Source organism: Hyposmocoma kahamanoa, unplaced genomic scaffold, assembly GCF_003589595.1.
Source record: "Hyposmocoma kahamanoa isolate Upper Pololo Valley unplaced genomic scaffold, ASM358959v1 62, whole genome shotgun sequence".
NCBI lineage: Eukaryota > Metazoa > Arthropoda > Insecta > Lepidoptera > Cosmopterigidae > Hyposmocoma > Hyposmocoma kahamanoa.
In genome coordinates this window covers 1775525-1796302 of record NW_020653850.1, presented here as the reverse complement: position 1 = coordinate 1796302, position 20778 = coordinate 1775525, and the positions used below count along the sequence as shown (strand labels likewise).

Genomic DNA, 20778 nt, shown 5'->3' with positions numbered 1-20778 from the left:
CATTTCAGACAGGGCTCGCCAACGAGGGCGTTTCATTTGCCTGTTTCTTTTTAAGGCGTTTTTGAGCGTCTGCCATTTTATTTGTACCTACCTGACGCTTCAGGGGAAATGAGCTCATCCTTTGTTATTTAAATGTTAAGATGTAAATGTCGGCTATGATCCTCTATACTTATGGACTGTGATTTCTTTTTCAGGTGGCAGTGAGATTTACAATGGTGCGATGACGTGAAAGCGATGCTGCTGCAGCAGACGTCGTCATCACCTGGTCCCAGCGGCACGGCCAGTCCTAAACTCGCTCCGAGTCCAAGGCCAAACCCGAGCCCAAATTTTGGGTCTCGCCCGACTGGTAGTCCTTGCATGAGCGATGGAGCGTCTAGTTCCAACAGTCCCAAGTTGGGTGCCAATAGCCCCAAGCTGGGCGCCAGTCCCAAGTACGGGAGCCCACGATTGGGCGGCAGTCCAAGGCCGAATCGTACCGCGGTAGAGGACGAGGCTGCGCTAGAGAGACTTCAGGTGGAACTCAAGGAAGGCTGGACGGTGCACACGGGGAGAGATGGCAGACTGTATTATTGCAAGTTAGTAATAATCATAATAATACCAATTAATTGTAAACCAACTCGTCAACAATTAAATAGGCCATAATTTTCGGAGCTACTCACAAAATAATTAACAAGTTAATTAAGTAAACTAATGGTTTCACGAACAAGATTAAAGTAAACCGTATATTATGAAAGCAAAATTTCTAATTACAGAGGCAAAATAATTGACTTTTAAATTTGCCTTCGAGTTAACGCGAGTCACTGGAGAAGCAGGAAAAACTGTTTTGATAGATCAAATTATTTACACATACATTACCTATTAATCACGCCTTTTTCCCATCGGGTTCGGCAGAGACAACAGTCTTTCACTTACTACGGTGCTAACACAGATCTTTCGCTTCATCATCACGCATCAGTGATTTCATACACGCTCGTCAAATAAGGGTACTCTTGACCTGGCCCTTCTTTAGGATGGCCTCAATTTGGTCATGGTAAGTTGGCCTTAGTCGGCCCATACCAACACTCGCCTTATAAATCTGTTTCGTCAATCTTCCTTCATTCATTCTCTCTACATATCCGAACCATCTAAGCATCCCTTTCTCTATCGTTGTCACTATATTTTACTCAAAGCTCTCATTTCTACTGCATTAATTCTACTTTCAAGCTTCTTCTGCCAAACCCCATGTAGGAATGGTTTATGTATTTAGTATTAAATAACGGTCTTATAAAAAATAAACGGTGCATGTAAGACTTGTTACACACTTGCGATTTATAAGCGATTCCATCGATGCTTAATGTCAAGCGTGTATGAAAATAGACGGTTAGCTACTGTATCGCGTTTGCATCGCTGTTAAAGTCGCGTAACCACTCTAAGATTAATGTCTAAAGAATATGCTAATTCGTTATTACGATAGGATGTACTTTATCTGATCATGTAACATCCTGAATACAGGTTAAAATAATAATCCAAAACTAATTATTTAAGAATAATCTCAGTACAGAGTACTAAAAAAACCGACCTCAAAAGTACGTGGAATTACGTCAATTTGCTAAGTTTTATTGAAATATCCCCTAGTTCACCACTACACAGGACTTGACGCTGGAGATAATAAAAATAGGTTCTCACTACGACACTACTCAAAGTATATTGGGAGAAAGACGCCTTGAATGGAAGAAATAGCAAAATCAACCATTAATTTGGGAATTGATTCTGATACATATACGTTTCTGAGTGACATAGATGGGACCAGAAGCTGGTTAGACCACTGTCTGGTTTCGGATGCAGCTAGGAATTCAGTGTTGAACATTAGTGTTAACTACGAAGTGTCTTGGTCGGATCATTATCCCTTAGAATTAAGTTGTAACTTGAACGTTCTTAGACAAAAGAATAGTGTAACATCTAGTCAAAAAAGTAAAATTATCTGGGGTGAGAGGGACCTTTATCATACTGAACTGTACACCGATTATTGCTTTAAGTATTTGAGAGACATTAACTTTCCCTCAGAATTCAATGTTTGTAGTGATAAGCTGTGTGATAATGTAGAACACAAAATTATTTTGGACAACATGTATAGGTCTTTAGTTGACAGTTTAATGAAGGCGGCTATGTACAGTAATTGTGATAAAACTATGTATACACATATAAAGAAAAGTCATGTAATAGGTTGGAACAAACATGTAAGTGCTCATCATAAGGAGGCTAGACTTAGGTTTTTGGACTGGATTAACTGTGGTAAGCCTAAAAGTGGTCCCAGTTACAATATGATGCAGGAAACTAAAAAAGTGTTTAAAGCAAAACTAAAATGGTGTCAAAACAATCAAGAACAATTACGTATGGATATTTTAGCATCTCATCATTCAAATAAAAAGTTTTCTGATTTCTGGAAAGAGACCAAAAATTGTAATATTAAGTCTAGCTTACCGGTCAGTGTGGAAGGAGTAACTAAGCCCAACCTCATTGCTGAATTATTTAGATCAAATTTTGAAATTAAGTCACCGCTGGGGCCTGCTGTATGTCAGTCTCGAGGTACGGAAGTCATAGGGCAACCACAACAGGTCCGCTTCACGGCAAAGGAGGTTGCAAATGTGATTAAAAGAATGACACGCGGTAAGTCCCCGGGCCATGATTTTCTCAGCATAGAGCATTTGAAGTATGGAAGTGTTCACTTACCTAGAGTGCTCGCCTTGTTCTTTACATTGTGTGTAGGGCATTCATACTTGCCGGACGACCTAATGAAAACTGTTGTTGTCCCCATTGTAAAGAACAGGACGGGTGATGTCTCTAGTATTAGTAATTATAGACCTATATCCCTGGCTACTATAGTGGGAAAAGTACTGGACAGTTTGCTTGACAAGCAATTAAGAAAGCACTTGAAATTGCATGACGCTCAATTTGGGTTCCGACCGGGAGTTTCAACAGAAGCTGCTATCCTTTGCCTCAAGCACACTGTCCAGTATTATACCTCTAGGAAAACTCCTGTTTATGCTTGCTTCCTCGACCTATCCAAAGCTTTTGATCTTGTATCATATGATAGGCTGTGGAGTAAGCTACAGGATGAAACTGATCTACCAGGTGACATAGTTAGTATTTTTAAGTTTTGGTACAATAATCAGCGCAACTATGTTAGATGGGCGGGCGCGAAGTCGGGCATGTATGGGTTGGAGTGTGGCGTGAGACAGGGGGGATTGAGCTCGCCAAGTCTCTTCAACATATACATGAACGGTTTAATTGTTGAACTCTGCAACACCAGAATCGGATGCTCGTTGGATGGAAAGATTGTGAATAATATCAGTTACGCGGATGATATGGTGTTGCTGAGTCCTTCAATAAGCGCGCTAAGAAAACTAGTTGCAATATGTGAGCGCTATGCTGAGATCCATGGCTTACGGTACAATGCGATTAAGAGTGAGTTGCTTGTGTTCAAAGCGGGTAGCAATGGCTTTAATAACGTCCCTGAAGTTAAGCTGTGTGGCACTCCTCTTAATAGGGTTACTAAATTTAAGTACCTTGGGCATTGGGTCAGTGAGTCCTTGGAGGATAACACTGACATTGAGAGAGAGCGTAGGGCAATAGCAGTCCGGGGTAATATGTTGGCCCGTAGGTTTGCAAGGTGTACGGACAACGTAAAGGTATCTCTTTTTAAAGCTTACTGCCAGACCTTTTATACCTGCAGCCTATGGGTCAACTACACTCAGAAAGCTATCAACTCTCTAAGAGTTGTATATAACAATATATTCCGGATGTTGTTGCGGCTGCCGCGATTCTGTAGCGCGTCAGGAATGTTCGCCGATGCCCATGTAGACGGATTTGCCGCCATAATGAGAAAAAGAGCGGCATCCTTGATGCGCAGAGTTCGTGGCAGCGGTAATAGCATTGTGGGTATTGTTGCTGGCAGGGTCCAGGGTTCATTTTTTGAACACTGGACTAAATTACATGTATGTCCTAAACCCAGCACGTATTTATGAATTTGTATCTTCTAACACTAGTATGTAAGTTTTTGTTTGTTATACTAACCAATATGGATGAAATCTGAATTAAAGTATTTGAATTGAATTGAATTGAATTAAAGTAGTTGCTCCTAAATTAAAGTTAGGCGCTATTTATAAAAGTGAATCTTCATGCGTGAACAGCCACCCTTCGAGGTGGATGATTTTCTTCAAAATGTAATGGGACCACTATGGAAGTACCCACTTTCCAACAAAAAAAGAATCATGAAAATCGGTTCACAAATACCGGAGTTATCGCGTAACATACATACAAAAAAAGAACATACAGTCGAATTGAGAACCTCCTCCTTTTTTGAAGTCGGTTAATAAAATATCTAACCTTGCACATAATTTTGATATGGAGATATCCGACATTTCTCTATAAAAAACTACAACAGAGAACCTGCTTCTAGAAAAATCCGTGAAGTTTCATCTGTCATTATTTTTATTATGTCATTATACATATTTGCTATTGCTATGCGCTCTGTTGGTGTCAATGTCTATGACTCACGTCGGTGTGTTCTAGATCATATATATTATAAATTTTATTGTTATAGTAACTAGTTTTTGTTGCGCTTTTTGTATAAAGTTGTCCTTTTGTAGATTTAGTCAATGAGTGTATAGGGAAAATAAAAATAACTCATGGTAACATGGTAAAGTTGTACTTAACAAAACAATAATAGTAAAATGACCTACAATTCTGCTACAAATGTAATAACCAGTTTGAATACTTTAGTGAGGGAGCTTTGGTGACTTTTGCGACTAAAATGAAGACCGGCTTATGGAACGTTTGAAGGGACGAGGAGCGATATTAAATTGCATACTTCGGATATTGTTTCCGAAGATCAATGCTGTTTGTTTGAGAGATGAGAAGTCGTGCTTCGATTGTGTCTTGGCGAACAAAGAAGTGATTTCGGAATGTCATATCTCGAGTCAAGCCAAAATGGACCTTCAGTAGAACACAAAGTTATCAATATTAGCGGCCCCATCTACCAACACCAGCCTTACGTATTTCAAAACGTAATTAAAAGTAATCTAGTATACCTAGCAAATAGTCATTAACCGCCACTCATTTCAGCCTGTTTGCACCCACTGCTGAGTATAGACCTCCTCTCTATTGCGCCATTCTTTCCGGTTCCTTGCGAGTCGTGTCCAGTGGTTCCCAACTACGGCCTTGATGTCATCAATCCATCGGGCGGGTGATCTACCTCATGATCTTTTAGCGTCTCTTGGCCACCCTTCAGTAATGGCTTTCGTCCGTTTTCCATCGTCCCTTCTAGCCAAGTGCCCCGCCCACCTCCACTTAAGCTGGGCTATCCTCGTACCCACGTCTACTACCTTTGCGCGATGTCGAATGTCTACATTGGGTACGTGGTCCAAAAGAGAAATTCCAAGCATGGTGCGCTACATAGCAGTAATAATAATTATTATCTTTATTAACACTTTTGCCTTACAATTTGCACAGAGCAGTAAATACCAAATTATAGGTGTGGATATAAAGTAGCACAGAATATAAAAGAAGTGCTACTAAATTTAAGAAATTCTGCCTCTTAAACTAGTCAAAAGTCTGTATCTTAGAAGGAAGTGCTATAAAATATAAAATCAAAACTTCAGTCAAAACAAATTAAAATAAAGCATAAACATAGATTGCCTTGCATTGTAAATAGTAATATCTATGACGCATAAGTGGCGCTATTTATAATTGATTAATAACGGTCGTAGTCATGTATTAACAAAGGTAATTGTAAAATGGTAACACTAGTTTGATTTTTCAACGCACACACTCATAGCGCCGCGCTAGGGAAACCCTGTATCACGGGTGCCATGGACACACACATAGACAACCTCAAATTATACTCAAACTCACGAGAGAAATAAATATAGGCCATTCAAATATTTCTCCCGGCCCGGGAATCGAACCCGGGACCTCTGCGTGGCAGTGCAGCATGGTAACCGTTCGGCCATAGAGGCATTTTTTTATAATACTAAGTGACGGGACGAATAAGACAAGTCCCATGTGCCTCTTATTTCACCAGCAGCCTTGCCCTTCGAAACCGGAAAGCAGCAATGTTCACATTATTGCTTGGTGGCTGTACTTCCCTGCACGAACTCTCTCAAGGACCTCTACCGCTACTAAGTTTAAATTCATAAAATTGAATGTACATAATTTAGCAATTAAAGTCATATATAGGTACATGCCTCCACAGGGATTTGTCCCATGACCTTTGAAATAAGAAGCAACCGTTCTCTCACAGGGCTACCGCCTCTCTAAAGCCGCATTAAGTTACCAAAACTTAATTTAAACGCAAACTGTGAACATATAGATAACATTAACATATAGGTAACAAAGACTGTTAAGATTAATAACTTTATGTCGAGTGACAAATACCGGGACTACATGTCGCTGCTTTTGAAGAATCGCGGTCCAACCCAAACCAAGTATTTTTTTGACTTATTACACATTTAAGTCAACTATAGTTTTGAAGAATTATATTGTGTAAATAGCTGTAAATTAAATATAATAAAGAGATATTCTGCTGTAGGTAAATATATTACCGTAGACAGAAGAGATTTAATGAAGGCTGTGCGATACATGGCACAATAAGCCCACAAACTGCGTCGCTCGGAACGCGAGCTTGTGACGTCATATTTTCCCGCCATTGTTTGCAATTAGGGTTGCCACGTTACTCTATATTTCGCACTGATTGGCAAAAAGGGAGATATTTATTAAGTGTGATTTTTTATAAATTCTGTTAGTGTTGTAGTAATCACAAGTTCATAAAATGGTCTTTTAGTCTTTCGAATTGCTCTGGAGAGCTTTCCTTGTTGATATTTTCTTCAGGTTCAATTAAAAACAGACGCTTTCATACATTAGTATGGGCTAATTAAATACTACAGATAATTTCTTACTTTGAAACAAGATGAAAACTTCTAAAAACTTTGCAAGTGCTTTTTTTATTAAAAGCGAAACATTTAAACGAATCAAGCGTGATATAATTTGATTGGACTTTTCAAGAGTCCTTCTGAGTACGAAGTGGCTGTTCAAAGGCGAAATATTGGATTCGGCATTAAATTATATTCATAAAACGAGAAAATTCTAATGGACACATCTAGGGCATAGCTAATTCATTTTAAGTTTCAGGAGTAACCAAAACTACCAAAATTCTCATGTTAGTAGACGAGAGACGACGTCAGGGAAGTAAAATAACCGGTTTAGCCCAGAAAATCAGTAAGCTAAAGTGGCAGTGGGCTAGTCATGCCTGCAGGAGAGCTGGTGATCGGTGGAGCAAACTTGTTTTGGAGTGGCGATCACGGCAAAGCACATGTCGTGTAGGTCACCTTGTGGTAAGACGGACTGGTGACCCGAGGAACACCTTCGCCGGCAGTTGTTGGGTCTGGGCGGCACAAGGAGTTGGCGTGCTCAGGGTGAGGTCCTGATCAGGAGGACATGAGAATGATGAGATTATTACATCTTAACGCAATGTCATTAAGTAGTGGGCGGGGCGCATTTCTCACAGAACAGATAGCCGATGGGGCCAAAAATTTCTCAAATGGCGACCGCGTACCCATCCATAAGGTAGACCGACGACCTGGTGAAGATTGCGAGAATTAACTAAATTAATGAAAATAGCATAAAACCGGTCGTTGTGGCGCTCTTTGGGGGAGTTCTGCTGACATAATGGTGATGATGAACGCGAAGCTATGGAAGTTAAGCGACTAAAAGGTAAATAAATATCAGAGATGGTCAATATTGTCCTTTACTGCAGCAGCTTTGCTGCTGGACATTGCATGTAAAACGTTGTAAAACGAAAAATGTCATTTTAAAACTTTATACTCAATTGTGCTATCATTCATGACGTAATACGTTTTCCATCGCCGACGGCTCTCATGATACTGACTCGGTGTCTCCACGCATGGACACCCGAGACTGTGTAGGTATGTCGATTCACATACACTACAATTAAACTGATAACTTAGAAGCTGCAATTTAATGTACGCTTCGAGACGCTTATACCCCACTAAGTAATTATAGGATAGTCCAATAATCTATGTCATAATAATATATTAAAGTGAAGTGATAACCCTAAACCCTTTGCTCAAATGAGACAATGGGATTCGGATGTAAATTGTCCGCGGACACTCCCTGATTGGAACATAATTGCTTTAATAGCGAATCTCCGGATGGTTTTTTTTATTAGACACCATTATATTATAATTATTTTGAGATATGAAAAGATAAATAGGGACCTTTTTGTTTTTACCATGATTTATAAAGTGGAAGCTTTCGTTTCAAACGAAGCTGTATCAAAATAACCAGTGCCTGTACATACATATAATTAAAATAATATATGTAATTAAAATACTTTTTTAATAAATTTCGATGAGACGGCATTTTTTGTTAACTTTAATAAGTGATAAATTAAAAAAGTTTCTTTTGAAATAAAAACATGGGGGAAAAGTTTACAAAAAACGTGTGTTAATTTTCAATGATATTTTACAGAAACAATTTATCAAAGGAATAACCGATAACTGTGCAGTATTTTTGACAATTTCACAAAAAGTATTAGTATACAAAAAAGGCCAAGTTGTCGAAAGTTTTGGTTCGGGGAAATTATTAAAATCAAAGTGGATGCCAAGTATAAGAGCTATATATATGTAAAAGTGTTGTACGTATTTATTCGAAAAGCGCCGCTGTAGCACTGTGGATCCGCTGGAAAAAATAATCCGCCAGTTGTTGTTTATTTTACGACTGAAGAGAGGTGCTTTTGGTAGACGTGAGGTGTAAAATAGATTGTATTTATGGATAGAATTACCCACTAAAATAACGTGAACCTTACGGGTTACATGGAAAAGATTTTAAATTTGGAATTAAGTTTATCAGCCTGACAATTATCTGAAAACAATTGGATCCTTAGTTACAATAATTTTGAAAACTGGTATCTAAAACAATTCTTTTACGATTTTGTTTTGCTAGATTATTTTTAATGCTAAATTTTATACATACTACAGTTTTTATTTTATTGAAGCCATGGATCTATTAACCCTATAGGACTGCTTACCGCTATACAAGACAGCGACAGTCGGGTATTATAGTACTAGTGATGGGACGTCTTGTATTTGTTTCAACTCGAGTTACTCGAGTTGACGTGACTGCTAACTCGAGTTGCAACTCGAGTTAACTCGATTCGGTGTCTGGCCGAGCAACCGCGAGTCGCGAATAGAACTCGAACCGACCGATTCACCGAGTTGGACACGATCGGCCAGCCGACCGCGACTCAACGTGATCGAAGATCACCGAACCGACCGAGTGAGAACGAATTGCCGACGCGCTGTATGAATGAAGTATTTTGCCTCTGCGGGAACCGAGCTATCTCGAGTTCACACAGTGCAGCTCGAGTTGACTCGTTGTGGGAGTAACTCGAGTTAAATAACTCGACTCACCCATCGCTCGCGACTCGAGCGTGCTCCGAAGGTCCCCGAATCGACCGAGTCGGCTCGGCGGGGCGAGTACCGAAGCGACTTAGCTCGAGTTCTTAAAAAGTAACTCGAGTTGACTCGTTGTGTAAGTAACTCGAGTTAATCGAGTTAAATAACTCGACACGCCCATCCCTATTTAGTACTTACCTATTGGTATTGGTAAATAGCAATTTTCGTTAATAATTTGCTTTACATTGACAACAAAGCTCCTGTTATTTCTAGTGATTACAGACAAATCAACTATTAGAATTAGCGCCATCTACCCATATTAGGAAGCGTTAATTTATAAATTACCGGAAACCAATTGTGTAAATAGTACACGGCGTGCTTGTGGCTGGTACGTTTTTTAAACTTGTCCTGTTGCACTACCTGGCCGCATAAAACCTTCATAAGATTATCTTACAGCATCATAGCTCGTTTATAAAAACAATGTGGTACAAAAAATGCGTGTTATTATTAAACTTGGCACGTAGTATATTACAGGAGGTTTCATTTACGGGCAGCTAGCCGCGATTATACAACAGCCTTTGTTCATTTCAGTCTGAAAAACGATACCATTACACAGATATACATCTTATTATACAGATTACACTGGATGTGGCGAAAGCGTAGTTTAATAGCGAGTGTTTTATTACAACGTGATGATACCTGTACGACTACTGCTAATTACCAGGAATTATAGATATATCATTATTTCGTGTATTAGTAATTTAGTTCTTGTTAGGTTTTAGTCTCCTCCACTCCTCACGGTTTATAACCAGCTCCTTGACCTCTATAGCTACTCACTTTGATGTTCTTCTTTATTTGTTCTTGGTATTCATCTCTCTTTTTCCTTCTGTTTTCCCCTCGATTATAATTCTTACAAATTCTTCATTACGTAATAAATGTCTAAAAAATTTTCCCATTCTGTTTTCTATTCTAAGTGAGAAATGGATGAGGCTACAGAATTTATTCATAAAATTAATGGCAGCACAGACGGGATTGCGTTTGCCAGATAAGGCATTCAGATACCCATAACATCGCTGATGCTTCATGGTGGACTATGCCCTAAACGCTCTTCTAGAGATCGTAATAGTGGAATGTATTTTGATATAATTACATGTTAGGCCCAAAAGTCTCATCTAGATATTTTACGTTTGCGCTATAGCAACATGTGTCAAGGAAATTAATAGCGTACTTGTGGTTTTGCTAACTCGTCGTTATAAAGTCGAGTCTTCAGCCCTTTGGAGCTCCGAATCCGTATGAAGTTTCTCAAGAAATCAGTGCTGGCTCTACAACTTAATATCATCATGCCTTCAACGCTGTCGTCGGTACTATCTGAAGTCTGCATTGCTTAAAATCATATTAAGTGACGGGACGAAATTGTCGTGCTACTGCTGGTAAGCTGCACGTCTATCCATAACACGGGCACTGCCATTGCTCCCGTTACCCTGAGACATAAGTTGAAAAGCCCCTGTAGTTTCACCAGCACCCTTACCCGTCAAAACAACACAGTAATACTGACATTACTGCTTGGCGGCAGAAATAGGTAAGATGGCAGTACTGCCCTCTGGATAAAATCTTTCACAAGACGCTTTACAGCTACTAAATTATTGCCTGATTGTGGTGAACATCATAATTGCTGCGTGTCGCATACCTGTGTCGTATACTATACGTGTGTTATTTAGTTCTATTTGATATAAAAAAAATCATTATATTATACAAATTATTATACAAAGTACCTATTGAATTCAGCGCTTTTCTTGTGTTTTTTTTTCTATCATGAAAATTGTTATGAATCGTGTTTTGACACCGTATACTAATCCGTGTATATACACAATTTAACTATATATTTTTTCCACTGTTATGCAGCAACCAAAGCAGTTTGAGGTTGTATCGATTTAAGCCTGTAGTATTAATTACGGTACGCCATTGACGTCAGCTTATAAACAGTGTCAATAAAAACTTCTATAAGCGAGGATGAGTGTACACTGATACGGTGTGAAAGCACAATTCGAAAAAATTTTCACGATAGAAAAAAAACACGAACTTACTTCGAAATTTTACAAGAGAACCGCTGTGTTAAATAGGTAGTTTATATTTACGTATAGCAACGATTTTTTTAATATCATCATCATATCGACACGCCTGTCTCCCACCGGGGATTTTTTATTTTTTATTGCAGAATATTTTTATTAAATCTGTTATCAACAATCTTTTTCAATATATGTATATGGTTCTTATATCTGTTTAAAGATAAAGTTAAACATCGATTTATTTGTGGAAGTAGGTACAATATGTTCATCAGATCAGTTCAATACATTAACAGTGCTACTAAACATACAAATATAATTAGTAGGCAGAGACTATGGCCCTCTACTTTCTACGCGCCTGACAAACCTCCTTCGCTTCCTCCACTCCCATCAATCTTTTCATACATGCCTGTTTATTCTTAACCCGGCCTTTTTTATATTAACTGAACTAAACAGAACACGGATAGTATATGATATACATTTTTCAAATAGCTTTAATTTTGTTTGTAAAAAATATATTCTAAAATGAAGCCAGTGTCCCTGACGCTCGACCCAAGCAATATGAACGAGCTGAGGTGGGATCGACATTTAATTACTTATTATAGTTTGTAAGTTATGTTCATATAATAGAGCTAACAATAATTGTTTGATGGTAACCTATCACAAACTCGAATTTCTTTTCTCGAATTATGTAACAAGTATTTTTTAATAGAATGTTAACATTAAGTAAAAAAAATAAACAGATTATTGTGCATGCGGTGTTCTCCTCTAGATAATGGGGCAATTGTATTTATGTTTTGTATAATTATGTTATTGGAGAACCAAATAAATAAATAAATAAAATAAACGTTTGTTCGAATTTTCATTACACCGAAAACCGAATTATAACGAAACCGTTGTTCTTTCAGGATAACCGTTTATCAGAAAGACACGATTAGGTTCGCTTTAAAAGAAAAAACATTTCCCTCTCAAAATTACTTTCGAGGTTATGAAAATTCGACCAAACGTTATTTCTGTAAAATGTCATTTCGGAATACTGATAGGTAACTTTTGATGTAGGTATAAGAAATAATAGATGTTATACTAACGTCATATAAAATCAATGTAATTATGAATTTAGTTTTAGGATTACTAATTATGCTTTTAAAGTACTGATTTTTAAAGTGCACGTAACTATTTGTGTGGTTACTGAAGGGTAGGTACGCCACATTCACATTACTGTTTAGCGGCAGAAATAGGTAACCCCACCTTACCTAGTAAGTTAGTATTTTCCTGCACGCATTCTTTCACAAACAGTTCTACTGCTACTAAATACCGAATTAATAAAAACAATAATAAAATTGCAATTGTACTACGAGTGTGCAGTGTGCTCTGAAATAAAACAACAACTCTGTAAATAATTACAACTATTTTATTGAAAAAAACCAACCTCAAGAAAGTGCGCGAAACCGGTTCATTCCCCAGTTTGCTATAATTAGAGGTGGAATATTTTCTTCTAATTTAAATGGGACCAATACTGATGTTCTTACCGTCTTTCCAACAAATTATCAAAAACAGTTCACAAATTATCCGGAGTGATCGCATAACATGTGTAGAAAAACACAGTCGAATTGATAACCTCCTTTTTTAAGTCGGTTAAAATACCATATCAGAATAATAACGAATATATGATACATATACGTATGAGATGAAAGCGATGGCCGTTTATCATCAACATTTTCAAATTTTAATATTTGTAATCTAGTCATAATGTTGTTACAAAATTGTTCATATAATTACCAAAGTAAGCTCGCAACGCTTCAAAACCCACAATTCTCCATTCACAAACTTATGAATGGCTGTTATTCTGGCGCAGCCCGAGCGATACAAAGGCCCTTACAACATCTTTTGCGCTATCAGTTACGTATGGACGACCCACATCTGTCAAGAAGATTGTATCCATTGGTAGTTGCGATACGAGAACGACCTTTCCCTATTTTTCGTCCTACATTAATAAAACGGAACCCAGTGAAGTGGGTTTTTAGCTTCTTTGGCGAGGTATTAAATAAATCCGTTACAATTTGATTGAATTCCTTCATTCATATTGTTTCTACAACGATTGTGCTTAGTACTGCCTTGATTTTGTTTTGTAAGTTCAAATGGAAAAAAATTACGCCATCGTCCTAAACAATCATATTTCTTAAATTTTTATTGAATTGATATTCAATTATTTTTTTATGTGAAATTAATTTCGAATCCGGCCGGATCGAAAGAATTTTTTCTGAGTGTTCGATCTTTGTATTAATAATTATAACAAACTAGTGGATAATTTCACATAAAAATATAATTGAATATCAATTCAATACATATTTAAATACAATGAATAGCGACATCTCTGGCCGGGGCTGGTAGCTGTAAAGGTATCTAACTGGGTGACGAAATGTCATAGATTTCTCATAGATGGCGCTACGGCTATAAAGTCGTTGAAAAACCAAATACAAAAGATACGACGCAAGCACATAGAAAAATTCGTGAGGTCCGCTGGTTCGTTCCGTGGCTTAATTGGTATAGCGTCTGTCACGGTATGCAAGAAGACGTCGGTTCGAATCCGGCCGGATCGAAGGAATTTTTTCTGAGTGTTCGATCTTTGTATTAATAATTATAACAAACTATAGTCCATCTGTTTAGGTACTTAAATAAATGTAAACAATCTTGACATGTCTATTTAATGAAATATACATTTATAAAATGATTTTCCCTTACCTTCAAATACAAAATAAAAATACTTAGCTGCATATGAAATTGCATGCCTATTTTTATACCTATTAATTTGTGAAGCATGTGTTTCAATAAAAAGATGTATCAAGATTGTTTACATTTAGTTAAGTACCTAAACAAATGGACTATAGTGGATAATTTCACATAAAAAAATAATTGAATATCAATTCAATAAATATTTAAATACAATGAATAGCGACATCTCTGGCCGGGTCTGGTAGCTGTAAAGGTATCTAACTGGGTGACGAAATATCATAGCTTTCTTATAGATGGCGCTACGGCTAAAAAGTCGTTGAAAAACCAAATAAAAAAGATACGACGCAAGCACATAGAAAAATTCGTGAGGTCCGCTGGTTCGTTCCGTGGCTTAGTTGGTATAGCGCCTGGCACGGTATGCAAGAAGACGTCGGTTCGAATCCGACCGGATCGAAGGATTTTTTTCTGAGTGTTCGATCTTTGTATTAATAACTAATCACATTTTTCTCAAACCCGAATCCGTTTATATAACATCTGGATTTTGGATTTTAACACTTTATACTTCCTACTGCTGGACGCGGGTCTCCTCGAAGGAGAGGGATTAGGTCATCAGCGATCAGGTTTCATCATGATGTTTTGCTTTGCCGTTAAAGATCCAATTTACAGTCATAGGCTCATGGTGTGTGTAACAGACTAGTGGCCGTATGTCTAGGTGGTTACAGGGTCTTAGTGTAAGAATCTCAACATTGTCCTAGGTCTTCGTGGAGCGACTTCGACATTTCAAGGTACTTCGCCCTGTGGTTGGCCACGCTGGAGCAATGTAGTACGAAATGCGCGGCCATTTCCTTATCCTCCATACACGCTTTGCATAGGAGGCTGTCTGCGGTACCCAAATTGAAAAAGTTTTTATTACATGAACATGACCTATCAGCGACAGAGTACGAAACAGGTAGGGGGAGTACCTCTAAATTAAGAAATTTCAATTTCTTACTGAGGTGTAATGTAACACATTTCAGCTCTACCCGATGATTACTCGATGGAAATCCTCATCATCAAAATATTTGTTTACGTAATCATGAATTACTATTTTCCTGCAAGACTTAGAACATCTTTCATCTTTTTTAATAGCACATGGAAGTGGCTTTGGCCGTGAGTTGTTATACGATACGAGAACTGTTAGTTAATATATTTGTTAAACAACCATGTGTCAAGAAATTCGACCCGAGAGACGCGACTGTTGTGACGATGCCATGACATGACCGTTGTTTTGATTTAACATCTCGATGGGTCCTAAGTACAAAAGCCAAACGTTAGTTATTCATATTCACATTTTTGTAGGAAATCATTGACTTACAATTATATGGACGTCGGGTCCGCGCTAAAAAGTGTCCGAACTATAGGGCGTTAAAATCGTATTCAGAGCGTCATTCACGCTTTAGTCTTCGTTTGTTCGACTGACAGCGAAGCAAGCAAAATTAGACAGTACAGCGATGACATTACAATTTAAATTCAACGTTTTAGCTTTTTCATATTCCTTTACATGTCACTATGCTTAAACAGGTTGACTTGGGACATTTTTTCGTGGTTTGTGTATTAGACCCGTCGTCCATTTATTTGTAAGTCAATGTAGGAAATGCTTCATTTTATAATGAAAAAAATTTGGCCCTTATATTTTGGACCCATCGATCTACATATTGTTTTCAGTGATATTGTACGATTCATATTTTCTATTCCTATATCGAAAATTAGTGAACATTTTAAAGACTTTTTTAAAAGTTTAATTTAAGAATTCATTCATGGTTACAATGTCATTAATGTCTGTTGTTAAAATTACAATGGAAACATGTACCTCGTAGAAGCTTTTACGTTATCAAGCAGTTTTGATTTATGACGTTTAACTTCACCAGTCGGCGTCTCAGATCTCCCAGACTATCACAATGCAACGCGTTGCGCAAAAATGAGTGGGCTCTAATTAGCTGCATTCAAGGTCCATTAATAATGAAATACGCCTTTAATAAATTTGCGCGTTCTACAAGGGCCACTTTTAGTGCCTTCTCTTAGCGATAATTATGTATTCTCTGGTGTAAATGTAAATATGGGCCTTTGCATGAACAGTCCAAACTGTGTACTTGTGTGTTAATACGTGAGTTTTGTAAAGTGGGCTGTAACACCTATACCGTTTTTGGCGTTCATTGATCGAGAAGATTCTTTTCAATAATTTACGTTTGTTTTTGTACCTATGCACTATACTTTTCTTACATCACCATACAACTATATGACCGAGTTAAATCATTCATTGCAATGTTGGAATACCTAGTTTGTAAAACGATGGATTGTGATTGGATTTAAAGTTTTTGCAGTATCATACAAATATGCTAGAAGGACCTGTTACGGTGTACTGCAAGAACTATTTTTGGGATTGACTCCTTTTCTTACTGATGGTAAAATGTCTAAGAGTTAGAGCATAAAGATATTTTAGTTTCCTACGGCGTCGCACAAGGACCATTATTCGGACCCGCTCTTTTTGTTATAGCCAGTAAGATTAATCTGTAGCGTGATTTGATATAATTTGCTGTATATTTTTAGTCCTTTAAGTATTCTTTATGAGCTTGCTACGTATGATTAAATGTTTTCTACGTTAATTCCACTCTAATTAATATAAATATCGTGCGCATAATTAATTGCCCATTTAGTTCAACTGTTTCATGTTTAATGTAATAAATTTGAAATTTTGCGTGACAAACAAGGATCGATTACTTTAAGACAGATTAGATCGAGATTTGTTATTCAAATTAGGTCTAAAACGCTGATGACCATCGATACTTACTTTATAAAGAAACTTTAGATCCATAGAGGCAGTTCCGCTTGTACGACAGCCCATTAGACACAAGCCACAGGGCCCCCACTCGAGAGGGCCCTGAAATCTGTATCCTACAATTGGCCAAAAGTTGGAAACATCACAAACACTATTGCTCCACACTTCGTACAAACTTCAAGGGAATCGACTTTCCGAATTGGTAATTGAGTTGAAGATGAAGATTTCAAGCGTAATTTCGTTATCAATAAATAGTAAAATATTTGAGTTTGAGATTCTTGACAAACTTGAGTTGGTAACTTGACCATCTTAATTAGATTATACTATTATATTGAAAATGAAACTATTTTTATTACAAGTCTACAAGAGTAATTCGTTACTTCCGACTGGCTAAGCTCTGGCGCGCAACCCGCAACATAAGCACACTCCGTAATCTAAACCCGCCCACGCGCTGCAGGCCTCGGCCGACCCCAGCACAGGTGGGGTATAGGGCTCGTATTTAATAAGCTTGATATACTAATTTTTATTAGTAAATTTTTGGGCTATGTGGCCTCTACATGTCTTAAGATGGCTCTGTACTTGGTAACAAAGTCATTACATTATTCATCGACTTGTCTCCTTTTTGAAGTGCTGACGTCATTGTGCCCGCACTTGTAAACTTTTCAGACATCCAGAGTTGGGTTGTGAGGAAAACGGTCTCTCTCTCACCTGAACGTTGTCCCGGTTGCGTCCTCAGCAGTGTTGCTGCGGAGCCCGGGGTCCGCTTTCCTGCTTTTTCTCCTCCACTTTGCACGGTCTTCGGCATCCTTAGTGGTGAGACCATTGGAACGCATATCACCCTTGGCGACGTCAAGCCAGCACTTCTTGGCTCTGCCTCTTCTACCGGAGCCCGGCGGAGGTGGCATGCCGGTTTCCGTAAGATGTGGCCGTACCAACTTAGGCGGCTTTCTTGCAGTTTATCTGCAATGTCACGGACGTGAAGGCTGCCGCGGATGCGGGAGTTTCTAACACGGTCTTTCCGTGAAACTCCACACATCCAGCGCAGCATCTTCATTTCCGTGACACGCAGCTCCTGCTTATGGCGCTCGAGTACGGGCCACGTTTCACTGCCATATAAAAGGACAGGCCTAATGATGGATTTATAGGCCTGTCCTTTCAGCTTAACTTAATTCAGCTTTCAGCTATCTTGGGGTCACAAATGACACCAGTCACCTCACGCCACTTTGCCCAAGCGGTTGCGATTCGGGCTCTGACGTCGCAGTCGATGTCTCCGGACGCGTTAAGTACAGATCCCAAGTATTTAAACTGGCCCGTAGGCTCGACCGCGTCTTCGCCTATGCGAACGGGTAGGGGATCTGTAGCGTTGCAGACCATGTACTCAGTCTTCGCCACATTTAGTCTCAGACCGCCGTTCTCAAGCGACTCCTTCCACACATTCACTCGTCGTACCAGTCTCCCTCTATCCGCATCCGCCAGCGCAATATCGTGAGGAAAACGATAACCATATTATAATAATTTGATCTTTGTCAAAATTTCATAACTGTTTTATAGCATCACGATTTATGATAAACAATTTTCAAACGTCTCTATTGTACATTGCAGGATTTTTGATGACGTCAAGAGGTGGGATGATGAAGTCATGCGAATCGCTGGTAGTAAGCGACATTCGTACTTACGCAACAACACTTGCAATGGCATTGAGAACTTTTAAAAACATTAGTGGCTACTGCACCCGTTTAGTACCTCGAGTCGCATGTGCAAGCAGTTTCACCAGCACCCGTATCATTGAATTCCCGGAACGCAGAAATACTCTCATTCTTGCTTGACGGCGTCTTACCTATTTCTGCCGCAAAGCAGCAATCGGAGCACTGTACTGCGCTCCTGTTTTGAAGGGTAATGGTGCAGGTGAAATAACGGGCACATGGGACTTGTTAACTCATGTCTCAGGGTGACGGGCGCAGTGGCAGTGCCCCGCAGATCTTATCTCTATATCTCTTACCCTTCTAAATTACTTCCCTGGACGAACTCTTTCACAAGGATCTCTACTGCTGCTAGAATTGCATCTATTTGCCACGTTTTATTGGAATCGGTTACCGGAAAGTTCGCGAAACCGGATTCATCCCCTAGTTTGCCACCCTTAGAGGTGGAATATTTTCTTCAAATTTAAATGGGACCAGTACGGAGTCTTTCCAAAATCATCAAAATCGATTAACAAATCTCGTAACATACAGATACAAAAAAAATCCAGTCGAATTGAGAACCTCCTCCTTTTTAAAGTCGCTTAATAATAATGGGAGTATTGGAATCGAATAAGGTGTGCCAGGAGTGGGAGACAGGTGACAAGTTTTTGGATGTCAAGAAGCCTGCTAAGAAAAAGCGCAATGACGAGTCAAAAGCGAAATAGGTAATACTTGCTTTTATTTAGCACAAAAAAATTAAAACAATACATAAAAACCATAACAATAAAACATTAGTCAAGAACCGTAAAAAAAACAAAAACATAAAACATATCCACTTTACACATAGGTTTTTCCAAAACAAGTTTTTGCCGTAAAGATCATAGTTGGCAGAATAGATAGCAACCGTAGTAACTTTTTTGACTTGCTTTGCTTGCTTTTTTAAGTCAATTTCTTGGATTTATAACTAAGGGTCGTATTCTAGAACTCTACTCAATGCTTAAGTCAGAACTTGAGTATGATTCAAAGTACTAGAAATCATACTCAAGTCCCTGCCATTAGGGTCGTATTTCCAGTGCTTGTGTTGCCAGTGCAATCCTGACTTGAGCATTGAATAGAGTTCTAGAATACGACCCTTAGTTTCTCTTGGACTAATGCCTTGACTGGAACATCAACAGGAATCAGTAATATATGTAAGCAGCTATTCTCTTGCTGGTCTTCCGCCGCTCATTGGAAACATTCTTCTCTAAAGTCAAAGATCATTTATTCCATAGGTAAAATAAATTTACACTTGAAAACGTCACATTTACATTACATTACATTAAGCTACCGCTCGATCACAACGTTGACTTCCCTGAGAAGAACGAGCAAGAAACTCTAGGGATTGCTCTTTTCAAATAAACTTAAATGCTATGGAATACACTTTGAATCAAATTTGTGACGATTCTGGAGCCGTGTCGTCTTTCCATACATCTTTATCTAACACGTAGTCTTCAATTTTGTAATATAACTTTTCGATTAAAATATTTTTAATGTAGTTTTTAAACTTAGGAAATGATGAACTTAATATATGCTCCGGAATCTTATTGTAAAAACGTTCCCCATACAAGAGTCGTATACCTTGGTTAAACGAAATCATGCTACCATGAGTTTGGACTTAGCTCTAAAGCTAATATAACTTTCTTATTGAAATTATGGATATTTTTACGGGCATACAAAATATTTGAGTAAATGTACTGTCATGATCTCCTTAAACTTTTCTCTAAGAGAAACCCGAGAGACTAGACGGTACACAGAACGAATCGCTCGTTTTCGCAATACAAATATGGTTTGAATATCTGCCGCTTTACCCCACATGAGAATCCTGTAGTGGTAACTTTTACCTAACTAAATATGTGAAGTCATCATTCAGCAGACACTGTAATGCCTGGGATATACTTCGTTGTTTCTTGTATTTGGTACACAAATGTAAACTGTCGTGGTAGCTTATTGGTATGACCTACCGCCTCTCAAACAGAGGATCGTGGGTTCGAATCCGG

At 38.4% G+C, this 20778-nt stretch overlaps 1 protein-coding gene across 1 annotated transcript in view; it reads left to right on the top strand.

Moving 5' to 3' along the window:
• The first annotated feature begins 282 nt into the window (after positions 1-282).
• Positions 283-20778, top strand: part of LOC113229423 — a 301492-nt gene continuing 280996 nt past the window's right edge. The window contains exon 1 of the mRNA XM_026463005.1: positions 283-575. Within this exon, the coding sequence (XP_026318790.1) occupies positions 358-575 (218 nt within the window). The 5' untranslated portion in view covers positions 283-357. The remainder of the gene's footprint in view (positions 576-20778) is intronic.